General features: G+C 43.6%; 1 protein-coding gene across 2 annotated transcripts in view; it reads left to right on the top strand.

Annotated features, from left to right (window-relative positions):
* Nucleotides 1-2508: 2508 nt before the first annotated feature.
* EGFR (epidermal growth factor receptor) overlaps nt 2509-26105 on the top strand; it is a 223239-nt gene continuing 199642 nt past the window's right edge. For both annotated transcript variants that reach the window (XM_010587150.3, XM_010587149.3), the window contains exon 1: nt 2509-2729. In XM_010587150.3, the coding sequence (XP_010585452.1) occupies nt 2642-2729 (88 nt within the window). In that variant the 5' untranslated portion in view covers nt 2509-2641. The remainder of the gene's footprint in view (nt 2730-26105) is intronic.

Here is a 26105-nt window from a genome sequence, read left to right as displayed (position 1 = left end):
AAATAAATTTAAAGAAGTTTCCCATTTGTAGGTGGTACCTTAGTTTCCTGGGGCTATTGTACCAAAATACCATAAGCTGGGTGGCTAGAACTAAAATAACCAAATCCCTTGCGGTCAAGTCAATTCCGACTCATAGTGACCCTAGAGGACAGAGTAGAACTGCCCCATAGAGGTTCCAAGGAGGGGCTGGTGGATTCGAACTGCTGACCTTTTTGTTAGTAGTCATGGCTCTTTAACCAGAGCAGAAATTTATTGTCTGACAGTTCTGCACGCCGAGATTCCAAATCAACATATCATTCAGCGCATGCTTCCTTCAAAGTCTCTAGGGGAAGATCCTTGCTTCTTTCCCAGCTTCCGGCAGCACCAGGAGTTCCTTGAAGTGTAGATGCATCCTTACATGAACATCCTTCCTTTGTGTCTCTGTGTTTCTTCTCCTTTTTTATAAGGACACCACTCAGATTGGATTAGGACCTTTCTTCCAGTATGACCTCATGTTAACTGATAATATCTTCAAAGACCCTTAGTATTTCCAAGCAAGGTCATGTTCACAGGTACCAGGAGTTAGGACTTTAACATGTCTTTTTTGGGAGTATAATTCTGAAAACAGAGAAGACCAGAAAGATGCTTACCTGTGTTTTGTTGACTACACAAATGCATTAGACTGTGTGGATCATAACAAATTACGAATAACATTGCAAAGAATGGGAATTCCAGAACACTTAAGTGTGCTCATGCAGAACCTGTACATAGACCAAGAGGCAGTTATTCAAACAGAACGAGGGATTGTTCTGGAAATGGAAGATGTAATAGCTGGTAAAGAGAATGAACAGCTTGTGTTAGGAAAGTTGATATACCTTTCTTAGATTTGATATGGGAAATACTAGAGGCTTAGCAATACTTGTTAATATAAGGTGCACGTTAATATAGGCTGCAGAATTTTTTTGACCAAGCAGAAATTTTGGAGATACCTGACCTAACAAATTTCCAGGATACTATGAAATAGAATTTGGAGTCATATATGATGGGAAGGAAAAGTGCAAAGCTCCAGCGACCGAAAAGGTCTGGTCTCAAATCAGTTGCCATTGAGTCCATTCGGACTCATGGTGACTCCGCGTGTGTCACAGTAGAACTGCATATAAGGTTTTCAAGGCTGTGACCTTTCTGGAGCAGATCACCAGGCCCTTCTTCCCAGGCATCTCTGGGTGTGTTCTAACCACCAACTTTCAGTTACCAGCTTTCGGTTAATAGTTCAGTGCTAAAACGTCTGTGCTACCCATGAACGTTGGTCCGGTTTTAAGCTACACTTAATTTAGGTTTTGTGATTCCTGCTTAATCACAAGGGAGGAGGGAGGAGGGAAGGGATATCAGAATTAAACCAGACCTAAATATTGCTAGTGAGTCTTGTGAGGAGAGGAGGGTATCTGGTTGTAGAATAGGGCTGGAGGGCGTTTCTACTGTAGGGGAATTTGCTAGTGAATTTCCTTCGGGGTTTCTCCTGCTTGAGTTACTTTGCAGTCTAGGGGCAGTGAAGCACCTAACTTCTCTAAAAGTATCTCCCCGAGTACTTCTGTCAAGCAATTATTCTACGTGCTTCACTTCAGCTAAGTAATTTGCAGCATTTGCTTTTCAAGTACCACTGGCTGGTTCCTGGCATATGATACGCTGCGGGCTTCCAGGGTATTCACTCGGGTGCCTGCATTTCAGACCGTTTTGACAGTGCTTGACGAAATCTAAAGGACTCTGGGACTTGAGAGATCCATCTCCGACGCCTGGCACCCTGCCAGGCGAGCGCAGCAAGAAAGCCTTCGCTGCCAGGCTGGCCTCTGACCTTCGCTAAGACCCCAGGAGGGGGGAGTTGGGAACCAGAATAAAGAGGTGGTTTCCCCATCCGTGCCATTATCCGGCCTTGGCCCCAGGCTCTGCCAGTTAGTCCGGGGCTGGTACAAGTTTGCTCTGCAAGTTGGAAGGAAAGAAACTGGTAAGGGGGATACTGCGTGCCCTGTTAGATTTGGCTTGACGGAAACCGGGCCACGGAGACAACAGAGCCAGTTCCCGAGAATCAGGTCCAAAGGGACAGCGCAGGGAACGCCCCCACTCGGAAATTAACTCATTGGGAAGGGCATCCGCGAAGTCCAAACACGCGCGTGCCGGGAAGGGCGCTCCGCTCCAGCACACCGCACCCCGCAGGGGCTACCGCCGCCGCCACCTCTCTGCTACTGCCTGCCTTCGGTGCTAGCTGCTGGTTCTTCCCCCCCACTCCTCCCATTCTCCTCCTCCTCTGCTCCTCGCGATCCCTCCTCTTTCTCCTCCTGGTCCCTCCTCCTCCCGCCCTGCCTCCCCGCGCCCCCGCCCACGCGAGCTCGACGTCTGGGCAGCCCCCGGCGCGGCGCGGTAGCAGCAGCCTCCGCCCCCGCTACTGCGTGCGCGCCTGTGGCTGGGGCTGCTAGAGTCCCAAGCGAGCCCCGGCGACCGCCGCACTCCCGGACCCGACGACAGGCTACCTCTGCGTTCGCCTGAGTCCCCGCCTCGCCGCTGCCGCCACCGCCGCTGGGCGGCCAGGAGCCGCAGCCACCGCGCACGGCCGCCTGACTCGGTCCCGGATTAACTGGGGAGACCAGGAACAAGCGCCTCGGGGACAGCAATGCGACCCTCCGGGGCAGTCGGTGCCACGCTCCTGGTGCTGCTGGCTACGCACTTCCAGGCGAGTTGGGCGCTGGAGGAAAAGAAAGGTAAGGGCGTGTTCCGCCGCCACCTCGCGCCAGCACCCGCGACGCGCTTCCGACCCCGCGCAGCCCGCCTACCCCACGCAGCCGGCGCACCAGCTCCGGGTCCCGCCGCTCCTGCCCCTCCTTTCCTGTTTCCTTGAGGATCAGCTGCGCTTCTGGCCGGGACCGTGGGAGGAACTGGACGTTTCGTTTCTGGGCTGGGCGAGTCTGCGGGCGGCCAGAGCAGGGAAGCGCACCGTGCAGGGCAGCGGGGCTGCGGGCGCGGAGTGGGAACCATCGCCGGAGCTCAGGCGCCCCCAGGGCAGTCGCAACTTTCTTTCCTTACTCTTCTGCTCTCCTGCCCCGGGCGGGCGGCTGGAGGCGGGTCCGAAGGGGAAAACTTGGTGCGGGCTATGTGCTGGGCAGCTCTGGTGCCAGTGGCTGCGGGCTGGCGTTCCGGCACGTGCGCCGAGGGGGCGCGGCAGGGCTGGGGGACGCGCACCGGGAAGCCGGAGCGGCCAGAGGGGAGGGCGCGTCCCACCCGCTTAGACCGCCGAGCTGGAGAAAGTTGAGGAAGGACCTGCGGGAATCCAGCCCACTTCTTCAACCTCTTGGGACAGGCGGTTTCCCGAGCGGACACTTTTCCCCTTCCCTTCACCCACGTCAAACACTGAAGTCCCCTTGCAGGACTCGGCCCCGCCAGCTTGGGTCCGGACTCTGCTCGCAGGTCTCTGCAAGCTCTTGTCTCGGGTGTGGAGCTGCAGCCTTGACCTTGGAGGCTCAGAGAACTCGCCTCTGTAACTACCTACCTGTGGCGAGGAGGGGCGGGGTCTAACGTCCTCATCTGTGAAAAGGGGGCTTGGGTCCGAGCGCGGCTCCTTGGGCGCGGACCCCCGCTGCTCGCCCTGCGTGCCATCCTCCCGCTGGGCAAGGTGCGCCCTGGCATTAGGGCTCCCTGCCAGCCCGGAGCTCCCTCCTGGGCACCAGCGCCGCGTCTAGTTAGGTGGCCAATTCCTGGGGACTCCCAAGGTTTGTTCTCCACCTGGGCAGCTCTTCGGCCGCCTTCTAACGACTTTGTGGTGGAGCTGGACCGAGTGGTTGCGCCGGCGGCTACAAGACAGCTGGGTTCTTGTGACAAACCGCACAGAGACCGACCTTCCTCCCGGCCGGGATCCCACGGTTTTTCAAAGTAGAGCTCCCAGCAAACTTTTCTCCTCAAAACCCGAGATTTTCTCTTTCGAGTGTTACTTTTTGGTTTTTGTTGAACTTGACACTGGTCCAACCAAAAGAGTAAATTTAATTTAAAAAAAAGAAAGAAAAAAAAAAAGGATTGATGCTCATGGTCCTGTGTGCCAAATGTCCAGACGGAACATGAGCGAATTTGGCTTTGCGACTACCGACCGTAAACCCACCTGACACAAGAAACATGCCTCAGAAGTTTAATTGCACAATTTCAAAATCAAGAAGCCCTTGTTCCAGAAGTCAGGTCCGTACTTGCTGTTGATGTCATCCGTAAAGGGAGTTGGGGTTTGGCGGTGAGTGGTTTGCTGGGGAGGGTTAAGGCATAGAGGGGTGCATCCCAAACTTCCTTGCACGTTTGGAATTACCTAAAAACAAAACAAAAACGATGTCTGGCTCCCACCCACCCCCAAGCATCCTGATTAAATTGGTCTGGGATGAGACCTGGGCACCTGGGTTTTTAACACAATCCTCAAGGGATTTTATTGGGCAGCCGCGTTTGGGAACCACTGGCATAGAGGAAAGATTGGTAAAATCTCCGGAAAGATTACCTGCCAGTGTAAAGAGCTCTCTTGGAACACCTGGCGTTTTAATAATCTTGCAAAATGTAGGAGATAGAGGATGATGTCGGTAACAATGGATTATTTTTTTTCTGATGAGGCTGCCGGTGGAAAGCATTTTCCTCATATACCTGAGGGGGAAGCCCTTCCTCTCTTCCCTACCTGTGATGCACAGGAGGCTGGGATCCTGTTCTGTGCAGCCAGCAGACTGTAGAGTCCTCTTAGGAGGCTATATCTTTGTCTCTTTTCCTGAGAACCCCTAACCTCCAAGAGTGCCTTCAACTCATCACTTTTTTCACTCCAGAAATGCTCACGGCCCTTTGATGTTACTGCTTTGAACACTACTATTAGTGCCTGGAGATTTGTTCTGAGAAAAAGACATAAATACCCTTTAATTGGTTTGTTTGTCCAAATTCACTTAAAACAGAATGTTCATGGCTAAAACCGTGAGAGTACGCAAATGTTCTGTGGAAGGAACATAAAAAGACTACCTTTTAAGGGGCAAATTATTGAAAATGAGGTGAGGTCTTTCTAGAAAAAGTGTTAAAGGCCCATATAAATCAAATACACTCAGTTTTTGTTCAAGATTTACTCATTTTGGTGAGGGTTTTTGTTGTTTCTAAGATGATGTCTTCAACACTTACAGATGAGTACTATCGGACACTGTTTTAAGTGCCTTTTTAATCCTCATATCAAGCATAAAAGTTGGATATTCTCTGTGTATGGGTAAACAGAAGGCACAGAGAGTAAAGTGACTTTCCCACAGGTGGTAGGAACAGAGCCAGGATTCGAACTCAGGCTTTCTGGCTCCTGAGCCCTCCCTCAACCACCGAACTCCACTGCCTTGTGTGAGCTCTGGTTTTAGGAGAGTTAGGTCAGGTGTGTGTGAATGTCTAATGTCAGATGCTGGAAGGGGAAGGAGAAGGAACGGGGAACAGGCTCATTAAGATGGGCCCCTTGTCTGAAACTTGAAACAAACGTCTTCTTGTTCAGTGGTCCAGACTCCTGCTCACAGTTATTCAGTAGTCACTCTGGCCGCCTTTTATGGCGGCAGCTCAGTCACCAAATTAAACAGTGAACATGGAGATTGCTCGAGGGTTGTTGAGCAAGCCTTTTGCTCTTGCAAAATGGAGAGGTAAAGGTGGTGCTCTAGATCTGAGGTGGTCCTCCTGGGATGCAGTAATTCTGCACCAAGTGAGCTTTGTAGAAGTAAGCCTGTTCTGGCCCCACCTCTAAAGACATTCTGGGCCTGGCCCCTGGGGGCAATATTAAAGAAAAACAATCAAAGCCAGGGGTTTTGCAGTGTGCTCAAAGTGGAGAACCAGCACTCCTTTCTCCAAGCAGATCAGATCTAAGGAAGCCCAGCCTGGGCCTGGAAGGCAGGAGGCTTGTCTTCTCATTCCATCTCGCAGTGAAGGTAGACAAGTCATTTCACAGCTCCAGGCTTCTGAGGCCTCGTTTCTGAATCCAGAAGGGAGAAGGAAGAAGGGGAGCTGTAGTAGTCTTAATGATTTCTACTGGTGCTTCTGGAAGTGTGATTCTTTAGACCACTGATTATTAGTCAAGGAGCCCGGGTGGCACAATGGTTAAGCTCTGGCCTGCTAACCAAAAGGTGGGCAGTTTGAAACCACCAGCAGCTCCTCAGGAGAAAAAACCTGGCGATCTGCTCCCATAAAGATTTCAGCTTAGGAAGCCCTATAGGGCAGTTCTACTGTGTCATGTAGGGTCACACTATGAGTCAGAATTGACCCAATGGCACCCAACAACAAGTATTACTCAATTGGTTTTCAAATCTGAAAAGAAGACCGTCATTCCTGTGTCTGTCTGTGTTTGTACCAGTGTAGCACAGACCGGCACAATAACTGGCTGATGGCTCCACTAGGCTTTCGACAGTCATGTCTGACTTCATCAATTTAGTTTCATAATTCATAATTTTTCAAAAATTCATTTTGAAGTTCGAAGGAGCAGATTGCCATAATCCTTTGTACTTGGTAATGAGACATTGTCGACGTGACAGCACTAATGTGTTTTGAAATGTTTTCAAAGGTAGTGTCAGTGAAGATAAAGGATTCAGTCCGCCCTGTTTAAAAAGAAAATACTGTCTGCTTTTTCTTTGATCTAAACTCCAGGACCAGCAACAAGTCCGAAACTTTTTTAATGGGAGTGGCCGACTAACTCTTAATTTAAAGGCAGTGGAGGATTTTTAAGGGAAGTTAGCACCAGGATTGTGCCTCAGGCCCTGAAACAGAGATGGGATCGGAGTGTTGAGGACTTTTAGCCTGTCAGAGTGTTGAGGACGTTTAGCCTGTCAGAGTGTTGAGGACGTTTAGCCTGTCGAAGGAACCACCTAGGAAATAATTTGGCCCCTGCAAAAGATTTGGCTGCTGCCATGTGAAAGCTGTATGTGTGTGTATGTTTTGATTTGATCTTGTAAGTGCAGTTACTTGAGTAATTATATACAACGGATTGAATGATCATGAAGATGGCACAGGACCAGGCCGTGTTCCCCGGTTATACATAAGGTCACCGTGATTTAGAACTAACTCTAGGGCAGCTAACAGCAATAAGAAGTGCAGGTGAACCATGAACACATAAGAATAGACTGAAAACCTAAGCTTATCCTGGTAGACCATTCTCAGTTTACATCAGAGTTTATGCTCATACCTTCTTTTTCATTTTCCTCCAAAAGGATTCTCTTTTCTAAGAAAGTCTCAGCAGTTACCTCTTTGGATGGCATCTCAAGATTGTCTGCCATCCAGCCGATGGGCACACGCTGGTTTGTTTGAATTCCAGCAAGGATCCAGGCTTTGAGACTATGTCAGATACCTGGTTTGACTGAAGTTTTCACTTTTTCAGAGTTGTTAGATTAGGTAAAGTGTCCTTCCTCCACATTTAGATAGACACACTCAAGTCAGTTGTTTAGAAAGCTCTCTGAGCCCGCTGGGGCCCTGGTGGTGCAGTCATTAAGTGTTCAGCTGCTAACCAAAAGGTCGGCAGTTCAAATCCACCAGCGACTCCTTGAAAACCCTATGGGACAGTTCTGCTCTGTCCCACAGGTCACTATGAGTCAAAACTGAGTTGAATGCAATGGATTTGGTTTTTTTTTTTTTTTTTCTGAGCCAGCTGGGAGCAGGAGGGGTGGTTGGTGCCAGTGAGTAGTGGGGCATGTTTGCTAAGCCCAGTTAGAAGCTAAGTGCTGTATTTTGCATTTTAATCTCTGAAGGCACTAAAGAACACTACCAAATGCCTGGTCCTGTTGACTAAGCATCTGTGAATTGCATATGCTTAGGATAAATTTTACTCCTACCAAATTTCAGCAGCTTGTTTCAGAAAGTAGTTTTTGAGAGCTGCGTGAGGGGATAGAATTTCCCTCTTTGCTCCAGTTATATCCCTTCCTGGTGGGTTTTCAGGGAAAGACCCAGAGTCCATGTGCCCTTTCTGAATACACCTGAAATTTCTCATTAGCAAGAGCCTAGAATTGCAATTTAAGGGACTAATCATTAGATGAGAATGCCTTGTACAATTGCAAACTACCCCCGCCCTTTTACCAATAGACCATCATCCCTTTCCTCTCCATGTGATTCTGACATAATGTGAATAATGAAATAAGGCAACAACTGCTATCAGTCCTTCAAGTATAAGGACAAGTTTTGGTACCTATTACAATTCAGGTGTTTATTTGCATTTTTTTTTTTTATTATGTTTGAACCAAGTCCAGAGATTTGCTCTGTTCCATCTGTATTTTGTGATGCAGGGATAAATCAGACTTAACACTTGTTAGTCAGTTAGGGAAAGAGAGATCTAGAGATAGTATGTGTGAAAAAGTGTCTCAGCATCTACACAGGACAAACGAAGTCTTTGGAGATCAGCGTTTGCTGTTAGTTCTACCTGGTGAAGGGGCCAGGTCTAGCCCCAGAAGGGAGGAATTGATCATTTGAGACTTCAGAGAGCTGTAATTATTTCCCCAAGGAATAGGATGTGAAGGGCATTATATAAGCACCAGGATGATTAAGGTGGGACAAGACACTAGTGACTCAGTGGGAGGGAAAGAGTCGGAGTCCCAGGAGTAGGGGTGAATGACGAGGCTGCAGCTCATAGAGACCTTCGTTGTCCTCACTGTGGTTTTGGATTCTGTTCTGTGTGAAACGGAGCCACCACTCCGTTCTAAGTGAGGAAGGAGCCTGATTGATATGTTTGGCATTTTAGAAAGATGACCGTAGCAGCAATGTGGGAGGTGGATTGTAGGGGGCACCAGTGGAAATAGCAAGGTTGGTGACTATTGCAGGCAAGAGATGATGAAGCAGGAGCAGTGAGGATCAGAACGAGCGACTCAGGGCTGATCTGGAGGTAGGACTGCTGGATGATTGTACAGAAGGAGTATACAAAATAGAGGATCCAGTAAGGCACGCAGACTTCAGACTTGGAAGCCTGGGTAGATACTGAATCCAGTGACAGAGACTGAGAATCGTTTAGGAGAAGTAGATTCAGTTGAGGGGGAAGGAAGGGAAAGGAAGCAAATATGAATTCAGCTTTTAGATGTATTGAATTTGAAATGCTCAAGGAGAGAAGTCCAGGAGACAGTAGAATATACAGGTCTGGAGTCCAAGAGAGTAGTATGACCTCGAATTGTCATTTTCTTAGCTGTTGCAGTTGGAGGTACTGTCTCTGGCCATAGGACAGCCCCTGGCCCCATTAGCAACCTCCTGTTTCCACCAGTTCCATGCTCACTGTCACCATCAGTATTGAGCTGTGCACGGGTTCTAGATTACCAACTTCTTTCTGGGCTGGACTGCTATGGTTGGAAAAAAACTGGTATATAAGTATGTTGGAAATCATACCACTTGTATATTGCTGCAAATCTGCAAAAGAAAATCCCCCTATTTCTTAATTAAGATGATAGCAGATTGCTCAATTTCGTACGTTAGCAACGAACCCAAAAAAAGACAATGAGAGATTTTTGTTTTGTTTTGGTTTTTAAAGCGATGGCTTTTTCACCTTGGCTATACCTGAGGATCACCTGAGGAGATTTGGAAAGACAGAATGCCTGGCCACACCCCAGACCAGGGGGAACAGAACTTCTGGGGAACGAAGCCCAGGCGTACACAGATTTTAAAGCTCCCTATGTGATTCTGCTGAATTGTGTTGTCTGTGGTTTGTAGCAGAGAAGAAACGTTGTTGTTCTCACACCCCTAGTTCATAATCACTTCATGAGACTCTTCAAGGTGCAGGACAAGTTTTAGATTTCATTAGTAAATCAATTCCAACGTTGCATATTTTTTTCCTGAATTGATCCATTAGAAGTTACTACAGTGGGTCTCCAAGTGTGGGTGCTGCTGCACCCGGAACTTGATAGAAATGATACGTGGTCTCTGCCCCGACTAGTAACCAGCTGCTATCGAGTCGATTCTGGCTCATGGTGACCGCGTGTATGTCAGAATGGAACTGTGCTCTCCAGGGTTTTCAGTGGCTGTTTTTTTTTGGGGGGGGGAAGTGGATTGCCAGCTCTTTCTTCCGAGGCAACTCTGGGTGGACTCAAACCTTCAACCTTTTGGTTAACAGCCCAGCACACTAACTCCCTTTGCACCATCCAGGGACTTCAGTCCACCTGCTGAATTAGGTACTCCAGGGATGGAGCCCACAGCCTGTGAACAAGAAGCCTTCCAGAAGATTCTGATGCACCAAAGTTTAAGAACCACTGATAAACTACATGTAAGTCTCCTGAGGAGTTCTGGGTATACAAGTGGAACAAGATAATTGCTTATCCTCAAAGGACTCTCATTTTGGAAGGATTGAGGAGGGAGGACATAACTCGCAGCTCAACAGAACAACTCACTGTAATGCTGTGTTTTGCGATGGATATGGTTTGCCATTTCAGTCGAAGTGTAGAATGGAGGCAGATTAATTCTGCCTCTGCGATGGGGGCAACTCCTCAAAAAGAGATCAGTCAGCTGGGCCTTGAAGAATGATGAGAATTTTGCCTGGTCTGCCAGCAAAGGGAAAAAAAATGAGAAAATACTTGTAGACCTGGGGCTTCTTTATTAAGGCCTGCATGTCTAGTCATCTCTGTACACATGACTGTCTTATCATAGCCGATGCTAAAGTTTCAGAATTTTCTGCGTGGTTTCTTTGTCTGATTACAAGAAAACTCACAATGTCAAAAGTAAAGTGCCTGAGAGGTGACATATTTTACATTTTAAAATAAAAATATACGTTGTTTTTCTATATTATAATTTGTTTTATTTGTTGTTGAGACTGTATGAGGCAGGACGTGCGGTTTCTACATGTACAATTCAGTGACATTGATTACAGTCTTCGAGTTGTGCAACCATTCAGTGCGCGTTGCTTTCAGTACCAACCAGATGTGGAGAATTGAACTAGAGTTGAGCTAGCATTTGGATTAGAGCTGATAGCTATGACATTCTGTCCAACTACATGATTTGTCCCTAAGATGGATAACAAAAAGCCAACGTGACTATTTCACATCCTTTTTTTAAACTCCTGCCATTGAAAGCAAAGAAAGGAAGCAAAAAGCCTGCAAAATTCTGGACCTAGTAAGCACTTGTTGTTGAATCATGGTGAACTCAGAAAATGTTGCTGAAATTAAATGAGCCAGTAAGTACCACTTGTGAATTAGAGAAGACATCTGTTGCTTAAATTGCTGTTGACAGTGCACGTATTTACCTGTTCATCTGCAGAGATCTTCTGGAAACAAACAGGTCGACCCTCAACAAATAAAGGGTAAAATATACCATTGGTGATACCCTGTGCCCTTCTAACTCTGTGTAAAAGAGTACCGCTGTTCACTTTGCAGTTGTCTTATGAGCATTTAGAAGAGATTTTATGTTAAAAGCAGAAATGTGACACCTGATGCTCTTACTGCCTTTGACAGGCAAACGTACATGCTGGTAGGATGATGTCACACTTGCCTTAGCATTTGTATTTCCTCATGTATGATGTCATTAGACCATCTGCCAGAAGCCCTTTTTTTTTTTTTTTTTTAACTCCAGACTGGAAGAATAGCAGAGCATTGCATATAGTCTCTTTGATATGACAGATTGACATTTGTGTGTGAAAAAGTGTGCACGATTTAGTTCCTTTGTCCATACTCAAACCCTTCACTATTTTAGTGTTTGGAATAAAACCCTACTATTTATTGAATTCCTGCAGATATTTAAGGACCGGCAGGTGTGCCCCGAGAGTTTTTGATCATTAGAGGATTTTCAAAAAGATTTTTTTAATGACGAAAACCTAATCTTGTTTATTTAACAGCAAACATTGAATACCTGAAAGCTGTTGGAAGATTTTCTATGTGTTTATACAATTTCTTCTAATTCATTCTCTTAGACTGTAAGCCATTGTGAATGGTTGAACTTCAGACACGAGTATTTTCGTTTTAAGTTCATTCTAGTACTTCCAATATCTAGTGACTCCAACAGGATTTTTTTTTTTTTTTTTTTTACTAAAGCACATTTTAATATAGTATTAGGAAGTTAAACAGTTAGCATCTGTTTTGTAGGAAAAAAGCCTCCAGTTTCATCCACTTTTGGTTAAGTACAAATGAATGAGAGAAGAATAAAGAGTGGGCATTGAAGAACTCTTTCTTGGACCACCTGTTTTTCGTGTATTGATTTTAGTAGGCTTTTACATAGGATGCATTTCAGAGTTTTTCCTTGGCTATGATTTGCTACAAAGTTAACAGAGAATCAGAAACCTTATCCTTAGAGTTACTTTTTGAATACTTCTTTTCAATCTTTTTTACAATTTCCTGGTGCATTATTAGACATGCATGGAACATATTTATGAGTGAGAATAACTTATTGCCTTAATTTTTCTCTCTCTCTCTTTGTTTTATTGTTTTTTAAAAAATAATTTTTATCGTGCTTTAAGTGAAAGTTTACAGATGAAGTCAGTCTCTAACACAAAAACCCATATACACCTTGCTACACACTCCCAGTTACTCTCCCCCTAATGGGACAGCCCACTCTCTCCCTCCACTCTCTCTTTTTGTGCCCATTTTGCCAGCTTCTAGCCCCCTCCACCCTCTCATCTCCCATCCAGGCAGGAGTTGCCAACATAACCTCAAGTGTCCACCTGATCCAAGAAGCTAGCTCCACACCAGCATCCCTCTCCAACCCATTGTCCAGTCCAATCCATGTCTGAAGAGTTGGCTTCGGGAATGGTTCCTGTCCTGGGCCAATAGAAGGTCTGGGGGCCATGACCACCAGGGTCCTTCCAGTCTCAGTCAGACCATTAAGTCTGGTCTTTTTTTTATGAGAATTTGGGGTCTGCATCCCACTGCTCTCCTGCTCCCTCAGGGGTTCTCTGTTGTGTTCCCTGTCAGGGCAGTCATTGGTTGTAGCCAGGCACCATCTAGTTCTTCTGGTCTCAGGATGATGTAGTTGCTGGTTCGCGTGACCCTTTCTGTCTCTTGGGCTTGTAATCGCCTTGTGTCCTTGGTGTTCTTCATTCTCTCTCTCTTTTTTGAAAGCCATTTTGAATTAGCCTTCATAGAGAAAGAAAAATTTAGAAATGAAAAGCTTTGACAAATGATTGCAAAAATATATAATTTTTAAAAAAGGTTAAAAAGTGTCAAAGACATTCAGTGTTTATGGTTATTTTCAATATAAATATTATATTTAAATACTTAAAGATTCATATGAATATGCATATACATGTAAAGCAGTGTTGACAGAGGAATTTTTCTCCATACATGACTTAATGGATTTTTCCATGCCCTGTTGTCAGTTATAATAGTAAGAGAAAACAGGTTAGAATCTACCCTCCTAGTTTCAACTTCCATAAAATATCTAAACTAGATAATTCTAAGGCTTCTTCCAGCTGAAAACACCTGTGCAGTTCAAACAAATGCATGCAAGATATACGTTTAAGCATGTCAGTCATAAGTGTGATGCCCTTGTAATTTAGATGCTAAAACACTGATGTCATAATAGTAATACTTTACATTTGTGCAGCACTTTACAGTTTACACAGTCCCGTAACGTCTTCAAGTCTCCTAACAACCCCTGTGAGAGCAGGATAATTATCCACATTTGAAGGCGGACGGACCCTGGCTTAGAGAGATTTAGTGATTTGCCCATGATCACTCCAAATCAAAAACCAGGCCCAGTGCTGTCGAGTCGAACTGCCCCATAGAGATTCCGAGGAGTACCTGGCAGATTTAAACTGCCGACCGTTTGGTTAGCAGCCGTAGCACTTAACCACTACGCCACCAGGGTTTCCAAAAGGTTGCTCACTCTCCCTTCAGGGAATCAAACCCCAGTCACCCACGTGACAGGCGGGGATACTCACCACTGTACTAACGAGGAAGTAGCTTAGCCCCATGATCACTGGGCTAGTCTAAATTTAGGTATGGGATACTTTTCCTGCTGTGTGCAACTCTGTCTTTATACACCAGCATCAAATGTTTCCAAGAACTCTCTGTACTTCTACCTGTAAGACTTCATTGGTTTATAGCTATGGGTCGCTTCTGTCACTTTTAATTCTGTTTGTGAGTCGAAAGACGAATACACAGCATTCCTGAACATTTCTGTTTCACTTCTATTACTTATGCTTCCTGCCCTTTTGTATATTCTTCGTTTTCCTCCCTTTCCCACTTTTCCACTTCTCATGAAGTATTTTTTTTTTAATTGTGGTAACTATATAGGTAACAGAACATTTGCCATTTCAACGCTCTTCACACAAAGAGTTCAGTGACATTAAATGTGTTTATCATGTTGCTCAACCATCACCATTAACCATTTCCCAGATTTTTTGATCACCCTTGGAAGTATTTTTTTAAGAGTTGTCTCTTGTATGTGTTTCCTAACTGCCCACTTCATAAGAGAGGGGGCAACGAAATTGTGAACCTTGAGAACATTTACTTCAGAAAGTTAAAGTATGATTTTTTTTTTTTTTTAAGTTGTGTCATAAGCTTCTGTAAATGTTCCAGACCTGTAAATGCTTGAAAAAAAGAGATGAGAGGAGAAAGCAGCTTGACTTAACAGTTTGGTCAGCTAGCGATGCCGGTGGCAAAATGCAGTAATTCACTTACAGAGATCTGTAAAGAGTCATTTCTATGATTTAAATGAAAACACGCACTTAAACTCATTAGGGTGTATAAACAGCTATTACTGCAAGAGACAAACTTAACGAATGGTGTGGCACACCAGGATTGTTCATTTTATATATCATACCTTTTATAAGAAGCCATTCTAGCTGGGCTTATATTTGAAAGCATTGACTTTTTTTTTTCTTCTAAATTTGATTTATTGTTTTTGAGAGTAGATACAGTAAAACATTATTTCAACAGTTTCCACATGTATAATCCAGTGACACTGATCACATTCTTCGAGTCATGCAACCATTCTCACCCTCTTTTTATGAGTTGTTCTTTCCTCATTAACATAAACTCACTGCCCCCTAAGGTTCCTATCTAATCTTTCTAGTTGTTGCGGTCAATTTGATTCCGTAAAAATAGTTCTTAAAAGAGCACAATGCTCAAGGCAGACTTTTTTTTTTTTACTTGTTAAGCTAAACTATTGTTTGGTTTTAAGATGACTTCAGGAAGTATTTTTGGTTTAAGGTTTAAAGATTATCTCAGGGCTATAGTTTCAGGGGTTCATCCACCCCCATGGCTTCAGAAAGTATAGAGTCCATGAGAATTTGAAATTCTGTTCTGCATTTTCCCCCTTTTGATCAGGATTCTTATATGGAATCTTTGATCAAAATGTTCAGTAAGTGGTAGCCAGGCACCATCCAGTTCTTCTGGTTTCATGGCAAAGGAGGCAATTATTTATGGAGGCAATTAGGCACACATTCCACGTCCTCCTCCTGTTCCTGACTCTTTTTCCTTTGTTGCTCCAGGTGAATAGAGACCAGTTCTTGTGCCTTAGATGGCCGAGTAGCATTGACTTTTAAGGAGAAGTTATCATAAACATCGAAATGATTCACTTGGAGGAGGTTCACTGGCTGAATGAATAGGATGTAGAATATGCAGTGATTCTGACTCATGGTGATCCTATCTGTTACAGAGTAGAACTGAGCTCCTGTGTTTAATAGAACATATAGATTTTTAGAACCCGAGATGATACAACTCTTGTTGAATAAGTTGTTCAAACAGAACAAGGGATAATGCGTGGTTTAAAATCAGGAAGGGTGTGTGTCAGAGTTGTATCCTTTCACCATACTTACTCAGTCCGTAGCTGAGCAAGTGATCTGAGAAGCTGGATTATATGAAGGAATTGGTGGAAGACTCATTAACTAACTGTGATATGCAGATGACACAACCTTGCTTGCTGAAAGTGAAGAGAACTTGAAGCACTTATTGATGAAGATCAAAGACTACATACAGCCTTCAGTATGGATTACACGTCAACATAAAGAAAATAAAAATCCCCACAACTGGACCAATAAACAACATCACAATAAATGGAGAAAAGATCGAATTGGTCAAGAATTTCATTTTACTTGAATCCACAATCAGTGCCCATGGAAGCTGCAGTTCAAGAACTGAAGCAATGCACTGCATTTGGTAAATCTGCTGCAAAAGACCTCTCTGAAGTATTAAAAAGCAAAGATGTCACCTTGAGGACTAAGGTGCACTTGACCCAAGCCATGGTATTTTCAGTCACTTCATATGCATGTAAAAGCTGGACAATGAATAAAGAAGACCAAAGAAGAATTGATGCATTTGAATTATGATGTAGGCGTAAGCATAACAATGAACATGAGGATGGTGCAGGACCAGGCAGTGTTCAGTTCTGTTGTCCATAGGGTTGCTATGAGCCAGAATCAACTCAACAGTTAACAACAAGAGCAACGTGTATTGATTTCAGGTTGTGCTTATGGGATGGCTTTAGTATTTGGGCCTCTAAGTCTTGCAAAAGATAATTGTGCAAAAATTGTCCCATCTTGCCTTAAATAACAAGTCTATCCAGCCAAGGCAGAACAGAAAGTTGAGCAATTTGGTAATGTGGGGTCTACATAAAGAGTCAGCCAGAGAAGTTGCTCAGTTTTTCATCTCATTTACCTGGCCTCCAGGGATCCCTTTCTGCGTACATGCCAACTTAGTGATGTGCCTGGTTTGGGGGAGAAGCAGTCGAATGAGAAAAATCCCAGATGGGTGGAAGACTTGGGTGGTTATCTGAGCCCATCTCCGTCATTACGTAGTATTGTTCTTAGAGTCTTAGCTAGAAAAGCTTGGCTTTTAGAATTGTTGGGCAATGGCTACTAAATATTCATAATGTCGCCCAGTTGCAAAAACAAAACACTCAAACGATGGCAAGGGAAATAAGTAGCCATGAATTCAAGGCCTGGACAAAGCCAGTGAAAATGGGGTGCTAAGGTGGGAAGAGTTGCCAACAGTGTGTTTTTCTCTTGCATTTTTCTACCACCCCCCCACCCCCACCCTGGGAAGGGAAAAATTAGGGTTCCTTGGACTTTTTCATTTTTGGGGAATAGATAGGACATTTTTTTTCTCCCAGGCCAATGCTTGTGTTCTGACATCTAGGTGAAAAGGGAAGAGAGGAATGAGGTGGTAACCAGAGGTGGAATGTACTGGTTTGTGTTGGTGTATTGGTGTTGGTGTGCTGATTGCACGTATTTTTAGTCTAATAGAAGTTTCACAGGTGTGATGACTTTTGAACACTATCTACAAGGTTTTTAATGAAAAAAAGAACCTCTAGGTACCGTATAACGTAATAACAATCGTACTGGTCTTATGGTCGTCACATAGCCCATTCACAAGATGTTCCGCCAAGCCGCAAAAGGCCCAGGCTAAGTTTAAGAGTAGTTTTAAAAAGTAACAGATAATAATGCATTAATACCAGGTGATTTTGAAATGAGACATCAAGCATGCCAGCTTAGTAGCGTCATCCTAAAAGATGGAGAGAGAACAATTAAATCATTAAGTCCATTTCTGCCTGGGGAAGCAGCTTCCTGTAGTTGGGTAGAGGTTTAATGGGCCTCTATGGGTTTTTTTTTTTTTTTAATGGGGGTTGGGGGTGAGGGGAGGTGTGTCTGAAGATGAACTTGCCTTGACCCAGGCCAGTAAAGTTTTGTTCCCTGAGTACAGTTTCACATACATAGACTTCTACTGAGCCTTTAAATCTGTAGGAAGCAAAACCCTGGCATGATCACTATTGTTTCTAACATTTTGGTGGGAATGTGAATCAGGACAGAAATACCCAGGCGATGTTTACAGTTTGGCGTGCTCTAACTCTAAAGACATTTGACTGCTTGCTTTCATGGCTGTTTAAGCTGGTGATGGTGTCCTTACGGTTCTCGGACTATACTGCACTGTTCGTTGTTATTCTTTGTCATTTATCATTTATACAAGTCTGCTAGTGGATGTACCATTGAATCTCCTGAAAAATCTCTAGACGTGATAGATGGTGTTTGTTTGTTTGTTTGTTTGTTTGTTGGATAGACTGTTATTACTGAGCCAGTTGGCCCTTGACTCAGAGGGACCCATGCACAACGGAACGAAATGCCGCCTGGTCCTGCATCATCCACATGATGGGTTGGGAATCAGACAATGTTCCTTGTGCTCCATAGGCTGACTTTTGGAAGTTAATCGCCAGGCCTTTCTTCCTAGTTTGTCTTAGTCTAGAAGCTCCACTGAAACCTACTCAGTATCATGGTAACAGACAAGCCTCCAGTGACAGATGTGTGGTAGCTCCGTTTGAGGTGCGTTGGCCGGGAATCAAACCCAGGTACCCTGCATGGGAGGTGAGAATTCTACCACCGAACCACCACTACCCCTTTGAGCCTCTACCATTGCCCAGATGCACAGGGACGTGCTGGGATGTGCCGGAAGGAGAGCACTGTCTCTAGAGTCATAATTCCTGGATTTGAACCCAGGCTCCACCTCGGTTGGAGAGTGACTTTGACCAAGCTGTGTAACCACTATGAGTCTCAGTTTGCTCATCTATAAAATGAAGATAATAGCAGTATTAACTTATCTCCTGTGGAGAGGATTAAATGAGATGGGTCATGGATAGTATTGAGCCCAGTGCCCGCCCATGTCTAGAGCACATCCGTAAGTGTTTATATCCTCCCTCTTCTAAGGGCTTTAGCTGCGTTATGACCTTTAATCCTCCCAGTAGTCTTTATGATTCCATGTTGTAGATGAGGAACCTGGGGCTCAGCAAGATTGCTTTACTTACCTGAGGACACCTGACTGGAAAGAGGAAGTAGTGGACAGGACTCCCACTGGAGAGGCTGTGTTCTTAAGGACTGTATGCTTCAGTTTCACGTGTCTGCTGCCGCAGGCTGGACCCATAGGAAGTCAAGGAGACCTAGGCAGGAGAAGGGCTTCTGATCAGCTTGTCTCTTTTATGACAGCCCTTTGCCATTGCTGGGCTCACAGAGCATGGCCAACTAACCCTCCCTTTATGTTGTTAGTTGCCATCAAGTCGATTCGGACTCATGGCGACCCTATTCTTGTGTACAGAGTAGAACTGCTCCACAGGGATTTTAGGGCTGTGATCTTTCAGAAGTGGATCTCCAGGCCTTTCTCCTGAGGTGCCTCTGGGTGGTTTTGAACCACCAGCCTTTTGGCTGCTTAACTGTTTCTACCACTTGGGGACTCCTTTTTCTCTGAATAGCCCTTCATTTTTTTAATTTATAAAATTCTCATTTTATAACTCCGATTTAGTGCTGTGCTTTTCTCACATTAGAACTTCTAATACAGCTACTATAGAGGCTTTATTTCTTGTATGTTTTCTCTCGTTCATCCTTTCTATCCACAATTGCTAAACCAGACATGGTAATGGTAACCTCATACGTTTCCAAAGAGTCCTGCCTTTATGTCTTAATGGTCCCCTGGAGGCCTTTGGAAAAGGCCATCATGGAGCACTTGGCCCTTTTAGCAACCGTTAGACCTGGGTTCCATTCCTGGCCAATGCACCTCATATCCAGCCACCACCCATCTGTCAGTGGAGGCTTGAGTGTTGCTATGATGCTGAACAGGTTCCAGCGGAGCCTCTAGACTAAGATGAACTAGGAAGAAAACCCTGGCCATCTACTTCTGAAAATCAGCCAATGGAAACCCTATGGATCGCAGCCCTCCAATCCCCAACCAATCATGGGGATGGTGAAGGAGCAGGTAGCGTTCTGTTTCGTTGTGCAAGCGGTCGCCATAGGTTGGGGTGACTCAACGGCAACCAACAACAGTAACAAACTTCATGAGTTTTTATCCCCCTTCCAGTAATTATTTGATCTGAAATTAATTAAGCTGTTTCAGGTAATGCTTAGCGCACTTGGGACAGGTTTGGAGCCACTCCTGTGCCTATACTGACACTGCCACTTTTATTTGGGGCTCCATCTTCAGAACTTCTTTAGGTCTCTTCTCTCTTCTCAGAGCACACAATAGGAAGGGCTGCAGGCATTACATGAAACCATAAAAATGCACCGATTACCTATCTACCTTTTTTTTTAATCTATCATCGTTTTTTAATTTGCGAGGTAACAGGCATCAAAAATAAACATAAGCTAGAGACTTGCTGTTTCCTACCAGCAGCATATAAAAGTTATTTTTAAAGTTGTTTTAAATCTGTGAGTAAAAATAAATTGCATTTGCTGCAAGAAACACCAAAAATGGAAAAGCTCAGAGTTCCAGGATGATAATTTATCTCAGAGACATTGCTAGGGGCATAGTTGCTTTAAACAGTGAGAGGATTTATTTGGTGTTTGGTTTACAAATGGGCTGAAGTGTGGTCTAACCTTCATGCCAGTTTTTGCCATCTGTGAGACTTTTGACGTTGTCACAGCACAATTGTGGAGACGCAGTGCGCGTGGTAGCATTCCATTTGAAAGCATGAACGACTGTGAGGGAAGTGACCACTGCTCATGGTGTGTAATGCTTTGGGGAGGCAAAAGGTTTTCTTTGAGAATTAACTTTATGGTTAGCAATTTTTTGTTTTTTTTTTATGTTAAAAGGGAAGAAAAAAATGTGTGATTAGGAAGGAAGGACTACAAAATGAATTGCTGTATGTCTTCTAGATAATGTTTGTAAGCATTGAGTGCTTCACACTTGAAACACTTTTCAGAGCAGGTATTTGTGTGGATGGAATAGTCTGATCTTATCTCTACCAAGGATTTTTTTTTATTATTTTAATTGAGAAATTAAGGCATTTGTTGTTGCAGTTCTTAGAAAATTGTACTTGGGGAAAAAATATTGACCATCTTGCATGCCTAAATACAAGTAGAAATCTGCTGCAATAATATAGCTTTGTGATGTTGGTTAACTGTTTATTTTGAAAGAATTACGAATTCAAAAGAAGTTGCAAAAAATGTAAAGAAAGATCTTATCTGCCCTTTACCCAGCTTCCTGAATGGTTAACATTTTAATGCAAAATTGTATGTATTTAGTGTTGAATCTTTATCTACTGTTAACCTAGGCTAAAGCTCACTAGTTTAATTCCCTAGGGAGGTGATGTAGAAATCGTAGCCTTTCCCAATAGTATTTAGAAATCTTTTTTTTTTTTTTTTAATGGATTTTTTTGGTCTTTGGCATTTGGAGACCATGAGGGCACAAGGTAAAAAGGGATGGAGGGAGAGTATAGATAGACAGACAGAGAAGTAGAGAGAGAGAGGATTGATTAATTGATTGGACAAATACCCTCCTATGCTTTTAGATTATATGTGCCAAATTTATAATCACTTCCATTCACAAGTCTTGGTATGTGCACCACTATATTCGTTTTAGGGTTATTTTCATCTCTCTGTTCTGTTTCGGCTTCTTTAGAATCAGAATCAACTCAGCAACAGCTGTTTTTTGTTGGTTTGTTTTTAAGTAAAGGTGAAGTATAAGTGCCCTTGAGGAGGGTCTTCTGGAATGCTGGTGATGTCTTACTTCTTGATTCAGGTGCCGGTTGCACAGGTGTATCCCTTTGGTGAAAAATCCCTGGTGCTGTGCACTTTTGACTCTTTAAAAATATATTTGGGGGGCCCTAGATTCACAGACACTTGGTAGAGTATAGGAAACCTACAGGGAAAGCCACAGCTTTTATTAGAAAATTCAGGATCTCAGAGAAGGCATTGGATTTCAAAGTCAACACAGTGTGTCTATTTTTTCTTTTGGTATAAATAGCTAAATGATCTGTTAAACTCAAAGTGAGCCCTCTTACTGTTACAACTTCAATTTAGTCTCAGTTAAATATATATTGTTTTAAAAATAGGATTTGGAAAGGATAACAAGAAAGTCGCATACTCCTACACCTTTACATATACATACATGTGCATAAAGATATACATGCAGAGATACAAACATAGATGTATATACATTAATAGATACATATAACATATACCTAGTTGCCATCAAGTCAATTCCGACTCATAGCAACCCTACAGGACAGAGTAGAACTACCCCATAGAGTTCCAAAGGCTGTAATTTTTTAAGGTTGGCATTTGACTCCACCAGCCACTCCTTGGAAACCCTGCGGGGCAGTTCTACTCTGTCCTGTAGGGTTGCTGTGAGTCAAAACCAACTCGATGGCAACGGGTTTTTTTTTTTTTTTTTTTTGAATTTTTATGAAGCAGACTGCCCCATACTTCTCCTGTGGAGTGGTTGGTGGATTCGAACCTGCTGATCTTTTGATTAGCAGCCAAGTGCTTAACCACTGCATGACCAAGGCTCCTTACGTATACCGAAAAACCCAGTGCCGTTGAGTCGATTCCGACTCATAGCGACCCTATAGGACAGAGTAGAACTGCCCCGTAGAGTTTCCGAGGAGCACCTGGCGGATTTGAACTGCCTACCCTTTGGTTAGCAGCCGTAGCATTTAACCACTACGCCACCAGGGTTTCCTCCTTACGTATAAAGTACATATATATAAATATAATCAGCCCATCTAAGGAAAACCTCCTCTTTTAACAGGTAGTAAACAAGTGCAGAAACTTTGCAGAAAGACTTCCTTCTCAGACTACTTTCTCCCTGTGTCAGGCTCTTTTTGGAGTCTTGTTCAGACTAACACAGGGAAAGAGAAGAGAAAGAGAAGAGAAAATCAATCCCATAGTCAAGGAAAACTCACCAATTCACATAGTAAATGCATACACATACCACTGACCCTCTTGTGGAAGTTTCCAGAGCCTTCCAGCTCCCCAAGCATTCTGAGCCCTTCTTCTTACTCCGATTGTATTTCACTATGTTTGCAATACCACTAGGGGCAGTTTATTTTAATAGATTGGTATAATTTGGCAGAATCTTATTTGCATGTCTCATTTTAATTTTTCAGTTCAGTTCAACTCACTGAAAAAAAAAAAAATCCATTGCCGTTGAGTCGATTCTGACTCATAGTGACCCTGTAGGACAGAGTAGAACTGCTGTACTCCGTAGAGTATCCAAGGAGCGCCTGGTGGATTCAAACTGCTAACCTTTATGGTTAGCAGCTGTAGCACATAACCACTACACCACCAGGGTTTCTCCAACTAGGCATGTATTAAATGCTTACAACATACTGTGCACAAAAGCTAATGGGTACTGGGTTACAAGGACAGAAAATGGAGCCTCTGCTTTTGAGGAGTTTGTTGGCCAAAATCCCGTTCACTGGTTTCACATTCCTAGCAGTGAGAATTTAGTCTAATATGGGTTGTGAGTACTTCAGAATCAAATGATGATCCCAATAAGCCAGACTAGGTTCATTAAAATGTGTGTGAATGTTAATGGTAACTTCGTATGGCAGAGCACTTTGCAGCTTTTTCAAAGGTTTTTGACACATATTATTTTCTTTGGAATTAGCACCTGGGAATAGTCTCACTTTGATACTTCAATCAGGGCCGTGCAGACCTTTACCTTAAGGACTAAGTTAGTTTTGAAAATCTATATATCCTCTTCTCAGATTTCTAAATTGACATCTGAAGATGTTTACTGTAAGCTTAAGAGTTGCAAAAGATCTAATTTCAGGCATTTGGTAGAGCCAATCCTCATTGTCAAAGCAGTTTCCCAACTGTTATGGATTGAATTATATCCCCCCAAATTCTATATTATCCTATCCTTTATGCCTGGTTATAACCCCATTTTGAACGAGTTTTCTTTGTTATGTTAATGAGACAGGATTAGTATAAAATGTGTCTTGAGTCAGTCTCTTTTGAAGTATAAAAGAGATTAAACAATCTAGTAGAGGAGAGATGGGGTAAGATAGATGCCAAGACACATGAAAATCTCTAAGAAACTGGAAAGCAGAAGCTAAAGAGACAAAGACCTTCCTCTAGAACTGACAGAAAGAGAAAACCTTCCCTTCGAGCTAGTGCTCTGAATTTGGACTTCTAGCCTCCTAAATTGTGAGAAAATAAATTTCTGATTGTTAAAGGCATCCAGCTGTGGTATTTCTGTTATAGCAGCAGTAGGTAACTAGTACAGAATTTGGTACTGGGAGTGGGGTGCTGCTTTAACATACCTACAGTGTGGAAACAGCTTTGGAATTGGGTAATGGATGGAGGCTGGAAGAATTTTAAGGGGCCTAATAGTTAAAAAAAGAAAAAAAAAAGGAAAAAAATTTTTTTTTTTTTTTAATAGTTAAAGCCTAGATTGCCTTGAAGAGACTGTTGGGAAAATTCTGGCTGACAAAGGCAATTCTGGTGAGGGCTCAGAAGGAAATGAGGAGAACTGTAGAGAAAGTCTCTGTCGCCTTAGAGAGTACATATGATGCCAGCAACAAAAATGTTGCTAGAAATGTGGACGTTATATGTGCTTCTGGTGAGACTTTAAAAAAAAAGAAAAGATGAACGTATGATTGGACAATGGGGAGGAAGGGTGATGTTTTTATGCAGTGGCAAAGAACTTGTCTGAATTAAGTTCAAATGTTTTGGTGGAAGGTAGAACCTGAAAGTGATGAACTTGATATCTGGCTGATGAGATTTCTAAGGGAGATCTTAAAGGGGCTGTGTGGTTTCTCCTTGCTGCTTATCGTAAAATGTGAAAGGAAAGAGATGGACTTAAAAATAAACTGTGCAAAATGAAAACAGTGCTTCGATTTGGAAAATTCTGTTGTGCAAACTAAGGACATGTGTCCTAGAATGTTCACCAAGGACATGGCTTCACAATCTTTTGGTAAAGAGATTAAGCCTGTGACTGATTTATCTAAACAACCACCATAACAGAAAACTCCTCTTAAGTTTAGACTGAAGGGGAAAGAGAAAGAACAAAAGGAAAGAATGCTGCCTGCCTCTTGGAATTCTACAGGCAGAAAAAAAGGCCGAAGGAGTTATATCTTTGGCCCTCCAAGAAAAGAAAAGGACCATCCCTGGAGCAGTCCAGAGATTAGCAGAACTGTTGGAAGGAGCATGGGAAGCAAGGGCTTCTCAGTTTCAAAGGGAGAGGCCATGGTCTCTAGGATCTCAAAGGGTAGGGCCACAGCTTCTTAGGTTTCAGAGTTGGATCTTCACCAACTTGGTTCCCGAGTGTGGAGCTGCACTTAAGGTATGCCAAAGGGACGGGGCTGCCACCCAAAGATGAGTGGTGGGGCTGTCATGCCCAAGGGGCAGAAGACCTTGGTCTGCTGGGGCCAAGGGAGTGGGGTCACCACTCAGATGGACTAGGAGAATGAGGCCGTTCAAAGCCAAGCAAGCTGAGTTGCCACCCAAGAAGGCCTGGAAGGTAGATCTGAAGCCGAGGGCCAGGGGCCTCCACCCAGAATCCAGATGGTTTTCTTTATGTTAATTAGATAGGATTAATGTGGGGCGTGTCTTGATTCAATCTGTTTTGAGATTTTAAGGAGATTAAATAAGCAAGTGAGAAGCAGAGATGGGGAAGGAGATGCTGTGCCAGGTGAAGATTGTCTTTGAGCAGAAGTTGAGGAGACAAGGACCTTCCTCCAGAGCTGGCAGGAAAAGAAAGCCTTCCTCTAGAGCTGTGCTCTGAATTTGAACTTCTGGCCTCCTAAACTGTGAGAAAATAAATCTCTGTTTGTTCAAGGCATCCTCTCGTAGTGTTTCTGTTATAGCAGCACTAGATAAAAAAAAAAAAAAAAAAATTTTTTTTTTTTTTAGATAACTAAGACAACTCAGGTTTGCTTTCTGTCAGTATGATTCTGACTTCTTTTTCTCATCAAAAAGCTTGTTAATACATTCTGTCCTAGTTCTGAATGCCAATTCCAGGATGGATATTTTGATAAATCGATGAATGATAGGGCAAGAAGACTTCTCACAAGTTGGTAGCCTGGATGAAATAAGACGTTTTCAACTTCCTAGTGAGGTACTATTCACTCCCAGAATGTGCCCTTGTATGGCACCTGAGAAGTTTTATACTACCAGAAACCCTGGTGCGACACTGGTTAAATGCTATGGCTACTAACCAAAAGGCTGGCAGTTCGAATCTACCAGGTGCTCCTTGGAAACTCAGTGGGGCAGTTCTGCTCTGTCCTATAGGGTCACTTCAGTATGCCCAATCAATGTTATCCTGGCTTGCTAGTCAGGTACCAGTCACTCTCAGAATGTGCCTTTCTGTGGCAGCTGAGAAGTTTTATACTAGAGGCCTGAACAGCTTAAGATTGTTGGATGAGCGATAGGTATGCCTTTATTTTGAAAAGCTGGAGAAGGGCGATTGTAGGAAAAAAAAAAAAGGTGAGGAAAATGAATCAGGAGCCCATCACACCTTCAGGTG

Source organism: Loxodonta africana, chromosome 8 (genome assembly GCF_030014295.1).
Source record: "Loxodonta africana isolate mLoxAfr1 chromosome 8, mLoxAfr1.hap2, whole genome shotgun sequence".
NCBI classification, from domain to species: Eukaryota; Metazoa; Chordata; class Mammalia; order Proboscidea; family Elephantidae; genus Loxodonta; species Loxodonta africana.
This window is presented reverse-complemented; position numbering and strand designations above follow the sequence as displayed.